The 23,046-nt window shown below is 34.3% G+C and overlaps 1 protein-coding gene across 5 annotated transcripts in view; it reads left to right on the top strand.

Annotated features, from left to right (window-relative positions):
* LOC149788017 (transcription factor GATA-3-like) overlaps nucleotides 1–22,472 on the top strand; it is a 72,724-nt gene extending 50,252 nt beyond the window's left edge. For all 5 annotated transcript variants that reach the window (XM_089974285.1, XM_089974286.1, XM_089974287.1 and 2 more), the window contains 2 exons: nucleotides 11,722–11,847; nucleotides 20,123–22,472. In XM_089974285.1, the coding sequence (XP_089830411.1) occupies nucleotides 11,722–11,847; nucleotides 20,123–20,569 (573 nt within the window). In that variant the 3' untranslated portion in view covers nucleotides 20,570–22,472. The remainder of the gene's footprint in view (nucleotides 1–11,721; nucleotides 11,848–20,122) is intronic.
* The last annotated feature ends 574 nt before the right edge of the window (nucleotides 22,473–23,046 follow it).

Genomic DNA, 23,046 nt, shown 5'->3' with positions numbered 1-23,046 from the left:
ATAATGCAGTTCAGTTAAATTAATTAAAATTCATTATTCGTACTAAGTATCCATCACAGTGTAAAGCCTAAAGTAACACACACACACACACACACACACACACACACACACGTATTACGACTGAACAAAATGAAGGAAAAAAAGAAAGATTGATTGATTGATTGAATTTTAACGGCGCATCAGCACTGTTGGGCTATTTAGCGCCAAACAAAATGTTATATGTATAATCTTTTAAAAATTATAACAAGTCTCATATCGACTAGCGATATAAATAACAAATAGTTGAAATTAAAACGATGAGATGGTAACGGTGAAAAATAAAGCTTCCCGATCAACGGGGAATGTAAATGGTGTATGCTAATGAAGGATGATGAAAAGGTATTAAAAAGGCACGATATATATTTACTGCATAAAACTGCACAAGGTGATAGCATACAAGTTAGAGTTTAGAGTAAATGTTCACTGCTTTCAGGAACTCTATTTTACGAGTGATGTTTATAGTATCAAAAAGTTCCTTCTTGTCATGCACATTGTAATACTGATCGCGCGTAGGTTGCAGGTCAAAACACTCTATCATAAAGTGCTTGATAGTTAATGGTTCATTGCAAGAAACGCACTCTGGTGGGTCTTCACCTTTTAGTATGTGCGAGTGGGTGATATAAGTATGACCAATTCGGATTCTTGCAATGACTACCTCCTCCCTACGCATGGTTCTGAAAGAAAGAAACCCCCATATCCATAATAATCCTTCCATACGTACTTAAATTATTGTTTTGGTTTTCTTTTGTTCTTTTTGCAGAGGATAATATTTTAACTATATTTTGTACGATCGGAATAATGTATATAATTAATGTTTGCAATTAATTTTTTAATTAAGGAATAACATTAGACTTTACGCAAGATCTTAATTTTTTTTTGTTTAAAATAATAGTGAATGCAGTGCCCCATTTTTGACATCTTAGAATCTTCCAACAGTTTTCGCATAGTTTTTTTTTTCTTCTAATGCGTATTTGCTGTGTTTAGTTAGAGATTGCACTTGGGAATATAACCTTGTTCTGATAAACATGGTTTTGTCTCAACTTCTCCGTATCGTCTTGCGGAAATTGTTACTAATAAAACTTAGTAAATATTTTGACTTGCAGAGGACAATAACTTATTTCATTTTAAGCTTGCACACAAGTTCAGATCTCATTGTCTTTCGCAACAGGCATCAAGTGTGGATTACACATATTTTACATTCTCATAACAATGCGATATTTCTACACATGTATAATATTTCTATGAAGTTCATTAGGTATTTTGGGGAATAGGAAACCGACACAGATTCAGTGCATTTACATATACAATATGTATGACAGACATCCGTAACTTTTCCTGTCAAGAGTGCACACTCGATATGGTTCGATCAAATGAAGTTCAAAGACAAGGCAACTATCTCATATTTTACGACCGTAGTAGTTATTTATTCAAAGTGAACTTTTATTTTTTCCCTGAAGTCAATGTTAAAATTATGCATGTTAAATTCTAACTCGATTACGAATTTACTTTGTGTGCGTTTTGGCACTAAATTGGTTACGGTAGGTTCGGTATTGTCAGCAAGCGAGTATCGGGTTCAGTCGAGGAAATATGGCGACATCACAGTGAGTCAGTGCACGAGAAAAAAGGCCAATGCTTAAATTACACTATTCACTATAACCACGCTTGAAAAATATATCATTATTGGATATTCGTACTTGTGTGCATTTATCACGTCGATAGCAATATTTAGATTATGTAAAGACAGCGGTAGTAGAAGCACTTTAGCCCGCTGAGCAATTAATATCATTAGCCTTGACTGTAGGAATTGGGGTTGTAACTGAAGAAAGAGATATAACCCTTGACCCAAAATAAGACTGACTCCAATTTTCTATAAAGGGTGTTACCCTTGTCTGGCAGTACGAAAGCGTATATTGAGAGATTTCGTTTCAGGTGAATAAATTTTACTGCAGGAAAGATATTTTTGACAGACATATTATGTTGTGCTAATAATAATAATAATAATAATAATAATATAAGTATTATTATCCTCGTCCTCGTGTGTGTGTGTGTGTGTGTGTGTGTGTGCGTGTGTGTGTGTGAGAGAGAGAGAGAGAGAGTCTAGGCATTTTGGTTAAGCAAGTACTTAACACATACCTAACAAATAATCAGCCCATTTAACACATTGTAAAACTGCCAAATTACAGCATGACTTTGATTCCTTCCCCTCCCAATAGCATTATTAGGCAATTAACTTGATATTCCTTTTCTCACGTTGATTGAACCATCTCTGTTTCCTGCAGAGCTGACTTCAAAACCATATGGAAAAAGTATTCCTGTGACAATTGGTCTATTCATCAAGTATAACCCTATATTTATTAAATGCCTCGAAAAGTTCTTCTCCCCTGCCCTCTCTCAGTTTTATAATCCTATCTACTCGGTAACTGCCGCTAGGTTTAGAGAATTTGATCCTTCTTGGGAATTTTGATGAATTCTCGCCGTCTTGCTTTCTAACATTCATTCTGCATGTCAGTAACCCTAGTGCCAGACCCTACCACACATCTCCGAGGGTGGAACATGTATTATAATACACAGCATTTAGTCTCCCAGCAACTGTTTATTTTCACTGCCAGCATTTGTCATCGCTTGGAAAACAAGGCCTGGAGTGTTAAAATTCTTTCTCTAATGCGAATCGCCATCAGTCTCTGATTAATTTTCAATATCCCGACTTATAGACCGAGTCTAAACCGCTTGTGGTTCATGGTAAAAAATGTGCATCTCTTCATGATGATATGTGTTGACTTGCAGATAGAAAATTTGGCAGCTCGCTGATAAGCTAAACCCTCAAGTCTTGTATATAGTTGTAATAAACATACATTTACTGGAAATATATCTGTGAAAACGTCCATTATTCTTGTTAGTATCAGGTCTCGAGGTCTGGAGTTTCTCATAACTCCAAGGGTTCTGGATTATTTACGTCCGATGAAGTTATAAATACAAATGAAATCCAATGAAAAAATTGTAAGCACTGAGAGAAACATCAAATAAATTGGAATGCCAACTTTTTGCACTTTTCAAAACAGGCAAAACCTTGATAATTAAAGATGGCAACGTATAAAACCCGTGCTCGGTGTCAATCAAAAGTGGCAAAAATGTTTTCCACCCATTTGTAACCTCACGGTGCTACTGAATGTGATGAAAGTATTCCAAAAGCCTGGAGCCAAGTTGAATTTTCCTGACTGCCAATGTCACAAAGCGATGACGGAAAGAAATGGCATGGTTTCAGCCAAACTGTTTAACTTGCAAAATTTTGATAGCTCAACAAAAGACAAATATTTATGTAAACGAGGGAAGAGACAGAAAATATCGCATAAATATTTGTAAAATTAGAAAGACACGAATACTGAATTTTTAAAACCATGTTTTGGGTGTCAGGTAAGAGATACGTCTGCAAGTAAATTGAAACTTTTTTTTTGGTCAGTTTATTAATGTCACCAGACATTTTGAAAATCAGAACACACTGTTATGCCAAAATGAATGCCGCTTCGTCCTTCGTGTATAATATCACCTAGTACCAACAAAGTTTTTAGATACGAGGAAACGATCGCAGAAATTATTGTCAATAAAATTACATGTAAAAAGAACACAGAAATTTTAGGATTTTTAAGTCAAAATTCCAAATTGTATTTGGAGAATTTTCTCAAAGTACCGTTTATGTAGATGGGAGACGCGTAAGGAAAATAATTATTTTGAATCATCCTGAGCCATGTTTTCCGGAACGGTTCTTAACCCCATTATGAAAGTAACGATTTTAATCAAAACTATGAAGAACATCCGCTTTGTAATCGTTGCTTCATCATCTTTTGATGGTTTATCAGGCCAGATAAAACTGATTTTTGATTTATCATCATCATCAGGAAAGATAAACTGAAGAGGTCTACAACCAGTTCCTAACTGTGAGCGCAATGATAACGTATCGGTAACATCTTTGCAGTTTTAAGACGTAAGAAAAGCCGAAGAATGATCTCGTTGATTTATATAACATTAGATATACATTTCCCGCCATTGTAAAAAAAAAACTCTGATAAAAAGATGTTTAACTATTTCTTCCGTATTGTCGTCGTCATCATCATCATCATCGTCGTCGTCATCTCTTCATAAAAATTGAAATTATTTTATGTCCTTGATACTAAACATACAGTGCAAACGTGCTTGTTGTTTACAAAAGAAAGTACGTTCACTGTATTAAAACTATTTACAAATGTGCGAATAGTATGGGAAAATACGAACTACAATGCAAAACTGGTTTGTATCTGGCTTAATACAATGTGCTGATTTTTCATTAACTGTTTCAATCAACATCTCTGTCAGCATCCCATTGAACCTGCACGATACCGTTTCAACACCCACTCGCTATCTGCCATTCTCTATCAGTTACAAGTGCGAATGACCGCACAGCGGCCATGCTCCTCGGTGAATAAGCAATGATTAACTTTGTTTCTCAAAAGAAATTACTAATGCGGTATTTCCAATAGTGAAAAACGGGAAAATAAATGAACAATGATAAATATATACCATGTACTTGGGGCGTTTTTTGGGGAAGTTTCTCTTCATTTTTTATTAAAGTTACATTTTTAGGGTGGGGGTCGGAAGTTATTTCACAAGGAAAAGTTTTCGTATAAAACTGGCATTGCAGAAAGTCACCAAATTTGTTTAAATCGCACTCTTCACTTGAAGCACCATTCGTTCAGATGATCTGTGTGACATATATATGTATTTACCGATATAAATTTAATAATTCTTGTTTTCCCTCGCTGTATATGGGGTTAGTCAGAATTTACTTATAGAATATAGAAACGTATGATATATTTGAATTACAGAGTACTCAAAACGTTGTGAACCATTTTGCTAATGTTTCGGATTGTATCGCAAATGTTGCCTGATAGCTGCTTCACTCAGTAACTGTTCCCTGACGAGTAAATTAGAGAGTATTTATTTATCCAATTCCCTCACCTAATGCCTACTACAAGTGTTGGATTAGGATAGCGGTCTAAGAGCCACTTGAGACTTGCTGAAACCATCACGTTGGAAGCATTTCTCCATTCAGTTTCCTTCTCGAAATAGAGCAACATTATCACGTAACATGTAATTTGCCCATGCCTTTTAAACCAGTAATAGAAATATTTACACAAACCATCATCCGCCTGGGTTTGCCGCTGAGGCCTTGAAAAGGTCTTGATAATTGACTGCCTTGGCGTGCATTTGCCGAGTTCATGGACAATTTACCATGAATTCACAAGGGTTTTCGCGTATGTGCGTAAATACATCAGTAAGCATGGTCAAACGTTTGTGAAATAGCATGAAAGCGGTATGTCTTAAAGACAATATTATCTAAAACAAAACAAAACAATGTAAAACACATCCACGAACAACAACAGCATCAGTAACAGAAGGACACTAGTAGAAGCCAACTATACTGTTTCTTGCCCGCACACTTTTGCTGTTTGGATTCGAAAGATTTGAGTGAATGTACACTGATAGCTACGACTCGAGATGTAAACACTGAACACTGTGTTGGGTGTCGATTTCGGCTCGGATCGCTGTCCGTTTATAATTACAGGAGAGGAGTAGGCGGTGAAATTGAGTTGTTAAGGAATTATATATTTATTACAGGTTCTTCATGTCACAAGTAGAAGAGTGTAGTTTGTTTGTTCAGGGGTTTTGTTTCATGTTGCTGGTAAAACACACAAAAGTTCCTCCTAAACTTTTACTCCGACAGGTGTAGTTGGCATTTATTTGGGATTTTAGGGTATAAGCGGAGAAATTGCTGTTTTCAAAGAAAATAACGTCTTCAGACACACATACATTTATTGCCCACAGCGGGGCTATCAATGAAGAAATGAGAAGTTTCCCATGGCATGAAACGAATATCACGTCGAAGATATCACGATTCAAGATGAAAATATAGGTAGTTGAACTTGGCAACGTTGCGCTTTATTTTAGAATTATTAAAATTAGTGAGCAAGCGGAACTTCTACTACTGCTACTACTACTACTACTACCTTACGAACAAGTGCATTCAAATTAAAGACCAAAGGAAAAAGTACGATAGCAGAATTTGTACATTACATTGTGGCATTACATGATTGAAAAGAAGAAATATGATACATTTTAACCTATGAAGTATTGTAAAATATTTGCTTACTAAAGAAAAAGTTAACAAAAAGCAAACATTTTGCAATATATTTTGCCGTTAGCTACAAAAACTTTGTTAAACTAACATGAGGTATTTTTATCCAGCGATTTCAACGGATAACAGGACTAAAAATGTCGATGTTTGATTAAATCAAATTACGACAGGGAGCAATCATTGTCCACATTTTCCTTTTGAATTTCACATCGACATTCTTGTTTAAGTTGTCTGTCCGATGTCCACTGGAATGTGTTGTCCGTCGGCTGGTATGAAATAGGTTCATCCATACTATTGTTAAAAGCTTTCAAAATTTAGGATGATAAGATCTATGCTCCCGCGAAAACGACATTTCTATTACGGTCATGACGTTCTATAACCCGCGGGTCACTCTAGTCTATTAGTGTTGGCCATGGTCAATTGTGTTCAACAAACCAGCTTACGTCAGAATGATTTACGACTTGCAAATTACACATTTTCAAAATTCTTTAATTACTTATCTCTCTTAGAGAATGTTACGATAGAAACTCTACATGTACACTGAATTCAACGTTTTGAAGAAGTTTTTGATGCGTGTGCGGCCGGGGGGTGGAGGGTGGTGGGTGGTGGGTGGTGGCTGGAAGAGGGCTTCATGCTCAACGTTTTCTATTTTATTTTGTATTTCTGAGCGTGTGTGTATACTACAGCATGATTTTAGAGTATTTCGGCATACCTTCCATAGTTAATGCTTTTGCGTTTTGTTTTTACGCACCGTTTGCGATGGTATCAAATGTATACCGATTTTGATTTTGCTTATTGTAATGTTTCATGCGTTTCTCGTCGCAAAAAGATGCACCAGTTTGATAATGGCCCTGTAAATTTGTGAAACAATAGTCCTAATAAAGTCGTAACACAACAAGACTTTGTTCAATTCTTGCCACATCTTAAAGTCATGCTGGAATTCCATTAGGTATAGTTGTTATCGCGGGTGGATACAATTGCTTGACAGTTCTATTCTATACAGTGTGTGTTATCGTGAGACTGTGGATAATGTTGACAACGACCAGGGGACAACAACTTGAGATTATCAACAGATAAAATACTTATCCAGTTGCAATTGTTTCATAGATAATAAAGACACATATAGCGTGGAGAGGTTTTGGATTATAAGGTGCGATACACATACGATATGCGTGCGTGAATTGACTCAAAACCTTTATATATATCTTTACTTATCTAAGTTGCGATCCAACTAACTTTACATCGGTGTCATTCAACGATATTTGCGAAACACAAACATCTTGATACAGTTTCCAGATTATAAGATTAGGACGAGATTATCAGATTAGGACAAGAACAGTCAATTTTCAAAAGCTCATCTACGTGCCATTATACTACACCCTGTGAAATTTTAAAAGATGGCACGGGTCGAATACCGCTTAAAATTTGGATCCAATACCGGTGACATGTGTTTGTTGCCAATTTTCAGGCAAAGTTCGTCACCTGAAGAAGCAAGTACGATCCAAAGCTTAAATATCGTGACCTTTAAGACATCATTGATTATTTGTGCATTTATATCAACAGTATATAAGTTAAGATCTATAAAATCAATTTGCTGCTAAATTCGTTCAGTTTGGATCAATGAAGTGAATTTAAAATTTTAGTAATTTTGAATGTATCGAGTTCGGATAAAAAGTGCAACGGCTACAACATATATGCATAGTTCTTACAGCATATCGGTCATGACTCACATAATGAATAAATCTGCAAATTCAAACATTTGCCTTTCGGCGTTTGTTGTAGAGCATTATATATTATTGAGTGTATTCCCCAAAGATAGAGTAGTAGTGTTACAAAATGTGTCTAAATGTCGTCGTATTTTTTATATATTGACGATACTCTCTAGTGACTGGAAACAACGTACAGCCGGCTGAACTCTCCTGTGACTGCAAACAACGGAGAGAAGCAATATGAATAATTGATAGTGTTTAACATACGACAGTGTGCAATCCAAAATTATTATAACAAGGCTATCGAATACCGCAAATTCATTCTGTAGATTAGATCATTGGATTTTAAGAATATTTCCAGTTAAACGATCCTCTTGCACTGCGCTCATATGTTTACATGAAAATGGGTGTCTTTTGTACTTTCACGATCTTTATCTATCTATCCGTCCGTCCGTCGATCCGTCTGTCCGTCTATCTATCTACATTTTTGACTGAATGAAATTTCAAATATGTAGCTCTATCGACGCTGTTGCAAATAGAGCTATTAAAAGTACAGGTCTCATTATAGAAAAAAAAACCCCACAAAAATAATCGAACGTTTGTATTTATAAATGTTGGATCAATATCTTGGAAAATACAGAGTTTATTTGAGAAATTAAAGGAATTTGTTTTAGTCTCTCTAGAAATAAATGTTGGTCTTCATTAACTCCATAACACCTGAAAGTTCTAGTACAGGAAACGAAGTACATGTACTCATTCAGAGGCAATTAAATTATGTAAGATAGATATATATCTAAAGTCAACATGTATTGATGTGGTATTGTAACAAAAGGATCACAGGTTCAAACAATCAGTCCATATATCAATCATCCCATATTTCTCCCTGTTTAGAAGGAGCTACACAATTAGCACTTAACAAGATACAAATGCTGCGCATCCCGATGCACGAGTCTAACCAGCATATAGAGCTATGATTTATAGGAAGACAAAACGGAAACTCTGCGGGATTAATCAAACTCAGTTAAACTATGATTAAGAACGATTATTCATGGCAGGGCACGTCATACATAGTCAGTCATTGCTTCATTAGAGAGGGGTAGGAAAGCCGCCTATTATCAAGCGCTTTGAAGATCTAGAACTCTTCGTTAGGGAGGAGAATAAAGACTTATTACCGGAAGTTAGGCAAGGAAAGCTATTGGCTATAATTGCTCATTTGAGTGCAAGTTTAACATGGCTTCAGAGCATCTAATGTTTTTCTCTCCCCTCAAGACAACAGTACAAGAAAGTACATCTTTGTATCACCGTTTTCAACAACAAAAGAGTGAAGTATCAAACAAACATAAAAGGTTTTTCCCTTTTCACTTGCTTTTAAACAATCTGGAAAATGGTTAAGATATTGTTTCTTACTTTCTGAAATGATCCCTTGTATAATAATGAAAGGAATATGCACAGAGACCAAAACACTTTCATGTAGTCCCACGTGGATCTTGTCTGCAAGGCGATGCAATGTTTCATATTATTGTATCTCGTTATCAACCGCACTTTAGGTATGCGAAAAGACCACTCATACGGTAGTACTTATTTCCTTATATTTAAAGAGTTTATTACAAAGTTAAAACCTAATTTGAATTATGTGAACATCAGATTTTCTGTTCGCACATTTTTAAGTTGTTCGCCTTTGAATCGCAAGATTCTCTCCCCCCCCCCCATAAGTTTGATAATCATTTGACCCATCAAATGTCCTTTGTATATACACCACTGATAGAAAACCTGCACTCAATATCTAGGGACCGATCATTTATTTTCCAAGGGGTGTAAGGAACAGAGGGTGAGGAGGTAGGGGAATTTTCTTTTGTTTAATTTCCAGCTCCCAAATAGCTTGACAAAAGTAGTATTCCTAAGATTTAAAGGGGGGAAAAAAGAAATAATTCTCCCCCACCCCAAAAGAAAACATTAACAAGTCTTTCTCTCTTATAATGGCCCTTCCTTGGCATTTCACACCGCCCTATTTGCAGCACACATTTTGGAGGCTCGACCTGACAAGTTCAATCCAATTTTTGCCTCTCACTTGCACTTGGTTGGGAAACTGACGCCACAGCGTCGTAAACCATTCAATTGAACGTGAAATCCATCGCGCTGTTCTTGGGCGGCACGCAGATCCGCTATGTCTAGTGGGTCAACCGGGTTAATCATCGTAGCCCCCTATGTAGGAAGCACATTTCAAAACGAGGAGCAATCCTTCTGTCAAATACCATTTACTTCAACTATTCACCTGACGGAATTGACCATGATCTAGAAGGTCTTCAGCGCTTCTGGCTACATACAGAGTACAGGCCAAATAAAAGCATTGAATATCGCGGCCTCTGTTTGATATTTTATTAGTAATATTTGATACGCTTGTGTTTCCCTTTGTCACAACATTTATTATAACCGTAGTATAATCACATCAATTATTCACTTGATAGTGGAATATCAGGTAAATAAAGGTCTATTCATAGACAGAAGCAAGGTTCATCACTTTATATTACGGCATACCCTCAACTGTGAAGCCATTTCTTTATTAATTTTTCGATTCTGACGAAAAACCATTTATCACTCCTTTAATCGTTCCTCTTTGATCACGAGCGAATGCTTTAATTTAAATGACAAAGGCGAACTAGTTTAATGAATATTCAAATTTGATTTTACCTAAAATAATTTCATTTCAATGTTGTCGAAAAATAAAAGGCGATTTCGTAAACATTCACTCACGACGAGCAAGCCAATGAAACTTTCCGTGAATAATGCATGCTATTGAAAAATCATTTCTCTTCTTATTATCAACTTTACTGTTAGATATGAGACTGCAGAGCAGAGAGGAATACCAATTGACCGAAGTTAAATCTATTCTTGGGGCAATTAGCATAACGTGGCCTTTAGGGTCTACATTAGATTTTTCCATTTTTTTAATTTTTTTTACGTCGCCCCTTTGACTAGATCATCAACAATATCACTTTTAGCATTTGCTCCCTGCATATAACAATAAACACTTTGTTCCAGAAGGAGATATGAAAGTTGATGCGTCTTAAATAATTTAGATCACATAATGAAGTATGTTTTTCGTCAAAACAACACACCGGGTCTTTGAGGAGCAAGTAACTTACCTACTAGTAGGAATTTTGAAAACGAAAATAAACAGTTATGAAATAATGCCCTATTGTGTACACAGTACATTTTCATAATACTAATTATCATTTCATGCGCATTTATTTTATATGAAAACAATTGCCGATGGACGTATTGATCACCAGGATTCATTTGAACAAGCAATTTTAGTCTTTTCACGAAGAAAAATCATGTACATGAAATTGTGTACGGAAAGGTCTCTCTCTCTCTCTCTCTCTCTCTCTCTCAATATATATATATATATATATATATATATATATATATATATATATATATATATATATATATATATATATATATATATATATATATATATATATATATATATATATATATATATTCATGTGTACTGAAGTCTGGGAATATGCCAAAATTCTTTTCATAAAAACCTGTACTTCACTGCAGGAGTAGGGATTCTAATTATTAAGAAATTAAACTCCTGTTAATTCAGTCTTCAAAATAAAAGCAAATTAGAATGACCAACTACAAACAAGGAAAATATACGATACCAAATTATTATTATTATTATTATTATTATTATTATTATTATTATTATTATTATCATCTCTCAAAGTATGTCTGCTACAGAATCTTTGAAATTCTTTTGAGAAAAATTTATTTATTTCTATCAATTTATTTCAGTCTGCGGCAAGAAGAGCAGGAACAAGTTGCGCTAATTGTGGAACCTCAACCACCACTCTGTGGAGAAGAAATCAAAATGGTGATCCAGTGTGTAACGCGTGCGGACTCTACTACAAACTGCACAATGTAAGTAGACATATTTTTTTCTTCCGAAAAATTCAAACTTTTATGTTTCTCTTTAGAAGCACGAGTTAGCAAGAAAAACAACACCAATAATAATAATAATAATAATAATAATAATAATAATAATAATAATGATAATAATGATAATGATAATAATAATAATCATAATCATAATCATAATAATATGAAGAAGAAGAAGTAAATAACAAGAAACAATTACTACTACTACTACTACTAATAATAATAATAATATGAAGAAGAAGTAAATAACAAGAAACAAAGAAACAAATGATAATAATAATAATAATAATAATAATAATAATAATAATATTTATATGAAGAAGAAGTAAATAACAAGAAACAAATAATAATAATAATAATAATAATAATAATAATAATAATAATAATAGAAAAAAAACTACACCTTGTCAAGTATTTACTGCTGTTTTTGAGGCCAACCATTTGAGATTGGAAATATCAGAATATTTATGTTTGTTTTGCACTCATGAAATACAATGCATAATCAAACAATAATTCTTTTGATATTCGTCAAAATTTCAAATTACCATTTTCAGTTAAGAATGTCAGCTGCGAAAGTATTTGATACAGACAGTTTCTTTTTCTTACGTTCCATAATTCATGTTGATACTTCGGAATGCTATAAAGAACACACATTTTTTTGTCGAAAGGAAAAAAATATAATTAATAAATTTGCAGGTGCTTGCCATTGTGACATGGCATCTGAAATTTACAGTATAGACATAATATATTTTATCCCACATTAGTTTAAACTACATGTAACCAATCAACAAAATAAAAGCTACAACCAGCAAATAAAAAGTACATGAAACCTATGAACAAAATAACAGCGATAACAAACAAATTAAAACTACATGTAAAAAGGATGGGCAAAGCTTATTTGCCAGAAACTAAATTATTTTATTGAGAAAAAAAAGGAATAGATGTTTCATAATTACCTTGGTATAAAATATTATTTTAGACTTTTCTTTAATGTGTAGAGAATGAAACTTTGATTTACTAAGTCATCCAAAACTTTCTGATATGTGTTTGGGTGCCTTTCAGATTTATCGAGAACATAAGTGCCATTGTAAATTTAATAGCGGATTTGAAATTCATTTGAATAGTTGTTATAGTCAGTCAAGACGCGAATAATGACAAGGTAGCCTTCAAGAATTTTCATATGTTTATGATAAACTAAATTGTGTTGTAAACATTGTCCTGGGTTTCGAATGCACTCCAATAGCTGATATATTTCTCTGTGGTTTAAATGAAAGTGGTGACTGAGTTTAAGAGTGCCTTTTTTTTAAAGAACGTGTTTATGCTCTAATGTATGTACTTTATAAGACAGTATAAGTAAATCAATCACTGTTCACTGTAGTGCTTACATGATTGCCAGTGTATTAAAAGATCCAGAACTCAATTATTGTGTCGATCTAAACGCAAACTTTGTGAAATTTCACCATCAGCCTTCCACGAGCAGAAAGTGCCGTGGCAAATATATCCATTTCTATTGGATCTGTAAGATATGTAATGTACTATTATTTTTCTTGTGTATGTTTAAGACGATTGGCATGGCTGATCTTGGCTTTCTCAACAGTTTCACATACATGTCTGATTATAGTGACTTCTTACTACCAGCAGAATAATTTCAAACCCATGTTCGTACGGCTGAGGGACAAGGGGTTTTCTATAATTATTATTTTGCGGAAATATGTTTATCGAAGTGTATCTGCATTGTCCTTCAGGCTAAGGAAGACGTTTTTCTGTTTATTTTACATTTTGGTTAATGGTCCGTGTATGAAAGATGTTGAAATGGAAACAAACGTACCTGGTACGATGTAGCACGAATGTGAATATTTTGTGAGTCTTTCTCACTAAATTATTCAAGATATCTGCCGCTCTACGTATTAGCTTGGAGGCAAATGTGATTATAAAAGGGAAAGTTTTTTGTACAATACGTAAATGAGTAACTAAAAGTATAATTTAAAAAGCTGTTTCTCTATCTAGCTATCTCATGAGACCTACCCTGAAAATCCTAAAATCACTCTAAAAAAACGTCCTTTGGTTTTCTATGCGGAAATACAATATTTTAAAGGGATTTAACTCAGAAATGAATTTCTGTTTTTAATATGTCGTAAATCTGAACTTGGAAATAAAGTTTTACATATGATATTCCATTAACTGGTCTTAATAAAGGTGTATTTTGACCGTCCTCCAAGGGTTTACGTTTGGGATGCGAACAATACACAGATGTGTTACGATGAGTTCAAATACATAATGTTTGAATCTCCATTAGAGATTCGTCTCGCTTTCGGCAGAATCTCTAAAGTTTTAATTGCATATACAACCCTGAATGGAGATGACTAAACACGGTTAGAAACCCTATCTCTAATTGGTTGCGGAATTTGGTTCTTTCAATTATCTAAATATTGAAATAAACAAAATATTTGAGTGTCAAGAAAAATCGATGTTTCCTGCAATCCTGGACAAAATAATGTACAGACGGTCTGCCACGTATCATTTAACCCACATTGAAAAAGGGATTTAATTGGAAAATCGAATAACGGTAGTTAATAATACTCAGCATGTCCTAGCACTTGGAGCTGCCATAGTGCACATCTGTTGAACTGGAAATCAGGACACTGATTTATGGCTTAAATAAGGAGGCCGGTATTGCTCTGTCGACTTACACTGACAAAACATCCCCAGCTTTCTTTTTTTTTTTTTTGGAAGCCAAAAATAAGAGATGGCAAGGTAAATTTATATTACAATGTAGGGCCCATCAACATCAACTCTGTCAGAACAACGCGAAGTGAATGCCTCAATTATTTATTTGATCAATACGTTCCTTGCCAATACTTTAATTGCTGGTGTTTTCTTGGCTTACAATGGTGAAAGCTCGCAGGAAATAGAGTATAGTTTATTCCAACCTTCTCTACCTCCACTCTGGTAATTATTTCTGACCAATTGACCAATTTACTTCATATATATAGTCATGTTCTGATAGGTTCCTAAGCATGGAAGAAGAAAGAAAGAACGAAATACATACATTTAAAGATAACGTAACCAGTAAAGCACAAAAAAAGTGAGGAAGCAATAAAGATACGAACGACTTCAACAAGAACATTGTCACCTTTGCCTTTATTTTGAAAGACAACAGCAATTAAGATGAAGGCAGAACAAAGCTGTTTCCATTTTCAACAAAAACTTATACTGGGTACGTAAGATAACTATGGAAACATATTGAAACATACATAACGAATTTATTTTAAATATGTCGTATACATGACTAATCTAATAAGTCAGTTGAAGTATCGTTAATAGGAGTATTATTTTTTAGCGTATCAAATGCTGAAGTGTTTTCCCAGACAAGACACTCCGGAATTTTTATTCTTATCTATCGTGTACATCGGATAGTCATTTTCTGGTCTCTTTGAAGTAAATAAGGTGTGAGATACCTTGAGCTGATGAGAAGTCTATGCAATTGACAATAAGTAAAACTGGCTCAGGTGAACGATATTGTTATACAGTATTCACATTTTTGGAAGAGGCCATTTCACAGATATTGGTGTGCATTTATTTTTTTAATAATTTCATGAAGCAATTTTGAATTTTCTCGAGCACCTTCATAATATATCACTTTTCAGTGAGATATTCTTATCAGCAGGCATGCCAGATTAGGATTGATGCTGTCTAATTTGTTGAATGCATTGTTTAAATTGCTCACAAACATGCAAATAATAATAATAATAATAATAATAATAATAATAATAATAATAATAATAATAATAATAATAATAATAATAATAATATTTTTTCTGCTACTACTTCTACTACTACTACTAATAATAATAATAATGTTAATAATAACAACAACAAAAATGATAAAAATAATGATAATAATACATTTATAATAAAATAAGCGTATTTATGTATATATTTATGATTAATATTTCTTTTTAAAGAAAAGGCTTTCTAGTATACTTCTCAACATGAATTTGTAATGTATGCAAATATCGGGTTTAAACAGACGTAACACATTTGATACTGCAGGAGGTAGTGTTTTTATAATCATCGTTTTCAATAAACTTCTTGTTTAATTATAAAATAACCACATTGTTAAAACATTATTGGCTATATCATGCCGAGCAAATGGAAGCTAGGTTTCTTCACAATGGCACACGAAACTAGCCGACAAGGCGGTCCTGGCTATGGAACCCAAGACGCTTGGGTTTAAAATCCAGTGCTCGACCAATAGAGCTACCGCTGATCCTCATTTTAAAGAAATAATTCTTCTCGATGACCTGACCTGTTAAACGTTTGGTTAAATCGGGATATATTTAGGGACGAATAAGGCTTGAAATATGATTGGAGCCAGCTGTTATTATGTAGTAACAATACTGCGATAAAGCGCAGATATTGCAATGTTAGAACATAGCACATTTGAATGTCCATTAAAATTGATCAGACAAAAACTCTGTTGATCTTATTGTCATCACTGTAATAACAACTTCATCATCAATAATAATAATAATAATAATAATAATAATAATAATAATAATAATAATAATAATAATAATGATGATAATAATAATAATAATAATAATAATAATAATAATTATTATTATAATAATAAAAATAATAATAATAATAATAATGATGATAATAATAATAATAATAATAATTATTATTATTATTATTATTATTAGTAGTAGTAGTAGTAGTAGTGGTATTAATATTGTTATTATTATATTATTATTATTATTATTATTATTATTATTATTATTATTATTATTATTATTATTATTATTATTAAATACATACATGTGTGCATACTATGCAGGCGTTATGTTAAATAATGTATACTCTGTGAATATGTCAATCAGCCATAAATGCAAAGATTTTCTGGAGTGTTTCTGGGGTCGTTTCTTTATCGAATTCATCTATGCACGATAATGCGGAAATAAAGACAGTTTATTATTCAAAGTTTCAACCACTGTTACTTAGGTAAACTCAAGGCCAATTACAATAGATCACTGAAAAACTACATTCTTGTTATACTTCATAATAATCAATGCAATAGATTTAGTACACGTTTGAGATCATATCGGTAATTCCATAATTTGCATCAAACATTTTCTATGTCAAAGGCGTTACTGTCGTTATCAAGCTAAAGATCCCAACTGATGACTGGACGAGATATCACGACTGCACGCGTATCGTGGGACTGTAGTACTGCTAGAGAAAATGCCAGTGTAAATAAGTGATATTTAATGTTAATTCAGCGTTTTATAACTAGACACTATTCAAAAATAATATGCCCAATTTCATGCTTATCTTTCTGTTCTATCTTGCGTAACAAGACTTATAGAAGGGCAAAGAACAGACTGATATCCTATCGTTTTGTAAGATCTATCAATAACGGGCCACCGTCAGAGAATTCCGAGTGAGAGCGAGTAAAACGGACCGAAAATATCCGAATGACAACGGCGACTTATAATTTGAGAAAATTACAGAGTGTCGCACGAGTTGATGTCTAAATAATAGGCAAATAGCATTTTCATGCGAACATTGGCTATTAAAACAGTTAGCCTTTGTTATAACTACCGAAATAAAGATATGCTAATGGGACATTCAGTAAAATTGGTAACTTACGGCGATAGGACGAAATAATATTTGTTTTTGACTTACCTACATAAATACATGCCAGTCATTAATGGAGATTTTTCAATAGACCGAGAAAGGTCACGTCAGAGACAGCCTTTATCGGTGGTGTTTACCTATGTGATTATGGAGAAACTATGTAACCGACCTTAGTTTTCTCTTTTCTTTGCAAATTTGTCTCCCATTTCCTAATTTCTGTCCGTCTAGTCTTTATTTAATTATTTTTCAGTCGGTGATGTCATTACTTTTTTCCAGGGAAATGTATTTATGCACAGTTAGCGGAACGAATACGTAAAAGTTGTTTTTCATCAAATCATGTTCAATTTCATACGTAAATGCATTTGATTTTCGCGTCCAATAGGGTATCTCTTCAACATTTATTAGTTTTACTATTTTGTTCTCTTCTATCAGTAAATAAAAGAAGAACCCATTGACTTTCTCTCAAATCTTCAGGGAAAAGGCATTAAAGGAACGTTTAGAGAACAGTGATCGGTTTTATTTGTAAAGCTCATATTATAGTTAAAAATTAACGGATTCTGATATACACATGAGAACGCTGCCGAATACAATTGGAATGGTTCGGCGCCTTGGTTTAAAATGAGATTTGATACAATTGCACAACGGACCTGTTCGAGATGTCAAGCAGTGCTAGTAAAAGGTGAGAAAACAAACTGGGTCCGTGAACATCGTAACTTAAAATCTCTCCCAATCTTTTTGTAATAACTTGTGGATTTCGATATCATAAAAGATATACGCCATACACTTATATATAGTAAATTAAATACCCTTTGTGTAAATTGGTATAGAAATTACACGTTTTAATTAATTATAACGCTCTGATACATTGTTATATTAAATCACAACAGTGAAAAAGCACTCTAAATTACAAATTTATTCCAGTTTTAAATTCAGACTTTTTGGTCAAACTTTATTTTCAAACTGATTTTCTTATTTACGTGAAGTCAAGACCGGTTCCCAGAGATGCTCAGCCATTGATATATACATGCCTAGCATGAAAACATTATTATTGGTTTTACTGGAAGGACACACACACACTATTATAGTTAGGGAATAAGTACCGACAAATAGTTATTACAGTAATTAAAGGTGAAAACTGTATTGTAGAGCTACGTGCCATCGAAACGTAGCCAGGAGTCATTGGGAATAAAGGACCCTTAGTGAGTGAGAGGGAATTAATAACATCGTTGTCTCTTTATTGTTATTTTCTTGTCGTCTGCTTTGTTCAGCCTTGTCGACCGTTGTTCATTTTGTGTCGTATGCTTCTGCTTGGCTGGTCATTGGTCCTCCAGTGTTTTTAGAAAATAGAATTGTTGGAACAACTTGATTAACCAGGAAAAATGAACATTAGGAGTTACATTGAATGAGAAAATCCCCATGCTGGCACGGCTGTTTCATGAAATAAGTCATGTAATTCTGGCCCTGGTGACATACGGGTTTGACTCATGGGTGTGGGAGGGCTTCCACACAGTGCCTGAAACCGAAATAGCTTTTCGTGCTGTCAGGTGCACCCGTTTATTTTCCTTTCCTTCTTTTCACTCAAAATAATTTAGATGATTTGGAAACTGAATCAATTTTGTGGGCAGGTTTATAGGAATTGTAGAAATTAAATTTATTAATGCACGTCATTACTATCATGCAACACTTGTAAAATCACACCCTGGTAGGATGTAAAACAGTGGAAGTTTTAGTACTGGCTTTGATTAAAAGAACTGCTGCTCAATTTAAAAAAAACGCACAAGTTTTTTGTATTAACAAAAGTTTATCGGAGGAATTCGTCAATATTTTCATCTCTATTATTTATCAGCAAAAATTAAAGCATACCGAGGTATACAAATGTGAAATATGTTTTGCCGGCATAAGTTCTGGGACTTGAGAAATAGCCCTAAAAATGGCTTGTGTCAGATAATAAACCATTCAGAGAGAAAAGCATCGTGGCGTGACCGAAAAGATTGTACAAGGGTAAGCCGGAGAGATCCGCATAGCTTTGGATTGATATAATTCAAAGTTTGGCACCCTCAGGCAGATGAAAGTTTAGTTCATAGTCCATCTGCTTTGTAGTATGCCACGATCCCTTGGGGAAGAATCAGAAACACACTTCATCCCATTTGCAACGCATGCGCATTAACATTAATCTGATAAAGAAACTACATACCAACAGTTACTTCCAAATTTCGTCAACTTGATACGGAATGGGGAAGATATTTAAGAAAACGAGGTAGAAACAAAGTTTACAAAATAAAGTACAATGTATTCAAGCCATCACTACGGTTGATGGTAATGTCTTGTGACAACGCTGAAAAGGAGCAATTTTATGGCTCCATAAAGTCTTTCGGGGTTTGTTAAATTCCAGTGAAACACTGCGAACTGGGACGGAAGAGTGTCGGTATCACAGTGTTTTCAATTATCATCGCACTTAAAAACTGATTATTTGGATGGGAATATCTTGATTTAGTTGAAGATGTATCGTTCATAATTGTCTTGTCTTAGAATCGGAAATGGGTTACAAATGAATCAATTCTGGACTGGTGTAAGGACTATACAAGTAACACGCGTTTTATTACTTTATTTACAGGTTTCTCGACCGCTCACGATGAAAAAGGACGGAATTCAAACGAGGAATAGAAAAATGTCAACGAAGAGTAAGAAAAACAGGAAACTTGCTGCCATGACAGATTTTCTGAAGTCTCCATACGAGAAACAATTTCCAGCTTTCCCACCCAATTTTAGCCCCTCCATGCACGCGCCCATGCCAACGTACATGACTGGTGGTTCCTCTCTCGGTGGCTCCTTCGGACCGCCAGGTGGGCCACATATGCAACCCACATCCGGACTGAGTCATGGTGGAATTTCAGGTGGATTCGGTGGCAACTTCTCATCATCTCTTCCAACATCTTTTGCATCGTCATTTTCATCATCGTTCTCGAATATACAGAGCATGGGATCATCTGGTTTGTCGTCTGGACTTTCATCTGGACTTAATTTGTCGACTTCAAATATGATTGGTGCTGCAATGGCTTGAGAGAGAAAAATACACACAGGCAAGGACGCAGTTTTGAACTTTGTTTCATGACGTTTGATTCGGTGCTCTGTCGGCGTTCACAATTTAGCCTAGCAAGTTTTCTCCTTTGACTGGAGAAAATACAGTGGATAGCCCAGTGAGTTTGACGGCGGCTCATACCCGCAATTGACTAAAGATAAGTCCAACAACCCTTGACTTAATTAAATTGATCAGCTTTTCGCCACGATTATATACAGGTAAATTAAACACAGTGCACCAAGGCTTTGGTGTTGAAACAGAATGAGTGAAAAATGAGGTGTTATTCCTTAAACCCATGGAGGTTTAGAACATGACTCTACCAGTGAGGAATGTAGTTGTATAGTAAGGAAATAACCGAGATAGCGTGCAACAAACTCATTAGACAGGTCGAATGGCTATGGCGAAATGTAGGGAGAAGAAAATACAAGCAGTCACGACTACGGATACCGTATGAGAATCGACAAAATAAGGCTAATATTTCAGGATCTACAACCTGTTTTCTAAGCTTTTTGACTCTGACTGTTTCTTTATGAGGCATGGTACAACATTACGGTTGTTTGTGAGGAACTACCTTGAGTAAGGCGACACCACGGACGCTCATTCTCATAAGAAGACTTGTGCTCGTGAACTGACCTCGAAAATCCCCATTACTGCGCTCAATATAAGATCTAAAGAAAAACAAAACCTGAAAAAAGCATTAATGCAGTACCGATGCTGTAGACTCCGTGACATCTAATTCGGCGCTGTAGTTTCAAATAACAGCAATCTTATAATAGACAATAGCTATGGCTCATTTCTTAGTTTCAAATGTAGCGCCCTCCGTATCTCATGTAATATTAATTTTGTTGTGCGGTGCTTTCAGTAATCATTCATTGGAGAATTGCATGAGTTTGTTTAATGTTTTGTAAATAAAAGATTGCTCGACAGGCGGATAGTTTTTGAAGGCACAAGGCAAGAACGTTTGGGAAAAAGAAGATCCTGTCGGTCTAGTTGTATTTGAATTTGTTAAGAAATTGTGTACATACTAATTTATTTAGATGCCAATGAGGCTAATTAAAATACAAACAACCTGTGTATAAATGATAAATTGTTTATAGTTTTATAATGAACCTTTTGCCTTGAAATGGCTTTGTTTAGTTCACATTACCCATCTAGTCCCCTTTCATTGTGAATTTGTATCATTGATTTCTCTTGGCCCATTTAATGGGCACTTTCCTCACATTAGGATCCACCTATCATCTTTTTAATGATTTTGATTAAGTCTGCAAAAGTTCTCCACTTTTTCGTAAAGAACGGATCTGAGTGAAATCCATAAATGGCGTGTATGTCATCTTGTTCATGCAGGAGCTTCGTCTTTTCTGTGGGACGATTGCTTCTTAATCGAATCGAGGCTGACAACGTTTCTGTTACAGTTCTTAAGTGTTTTTTTTTATATTATTTAATCGGTTATCGAAACTGACATTTTGTACCTGTAAATACATTCCGGTGGTGTGTATAGTGGACATTCATAATAATTCATATTGGTCTGCATTTTTTCAATTTTATTATTGAGATTGTAGTGTTGAGAAAAAATGAAATAAGAAATTTCTTGGGATTAAAATGTTGAATAATAAAACAGCATACAATTTTCTGCTTCGTTTCGACTAATTCTGTAATGCGTCAGTTTTGCTTTCGTATTGATCGTTCTTCAAAGAAATAAACAATCATTAACAGACTAAGCTCTTTGATTTATCGTGTATCCACTTACAAAGGAAATTATGTAGATAATAAACATTTGTATTTCACTTTTTATGATAATATTTGGGGTTTCAAAAATTTTGGAACTCTTGTTGTTTAATTTCACCTGACTTTAAAATATTCTATGAAATAAAGGAATTTCAAGGGCTTTTCATCTTCGTTGAGCTTCACTTTTCGAAAACAATTGCCACATCATCTACAGAAATAATTGTAACTTGCTTGTATAAATACTTAATGTCAATTTTCAGATGGAACTGTCAAATCATTATTTTCGAAAATTATTACTGTCTGCAGCTTGGACATTAATTCCGAAGAATTTCACATAGATAACGTCATTAGGGCTATGATCCTAGACATTGTTCCATTCAATTTGATAAAAACTGTTTTGGTTTATTTTAAAAACTTTACCCAGTTTCTTGTTATTTCTATAAGTCTCTCTGTCGGTCTCAAAATTAATTAAAAAAGCATCTCGCACCTTCATAAATATTGTCTATCTATCTATCTCTATCTATCTATCTATCTATCTATCTATCTATCTATCATTCTATCTATCTATCTATCTATCTATCTGTCTGTCTGTCTGTTTGTATCTGCATGATTTTCATTCCTAACGTTTAAGTCAATACCTGTCTTCTTTCAGTGTAATCCAGGTCAGATTGCTGGATTCTAGACTTAAGTTTAAGTCGAGTCTTGTCTTCTTTGGGAGTAATCCAGATTGCAAG

The sequence above is a fragment of the Sinohyriopsis cumingii genome, chromosome 11, assembly GCF_028554795.1.
Source record: "Sinohyriopsis cumingii isolate HCF-2022 chromosome 11, ASM2855479v2, whole genome shotgun sequence".
Lineage (NCBI taxonomy): Eukaryota > Metazoa > Mollusca > Bivalvia > Unionida > Unionidae > Sinohyriopsis > Sinohyriopsis cumingii.
This window is presented reverse-complemented; position numbering and strand designations above follow the sequence as displayed.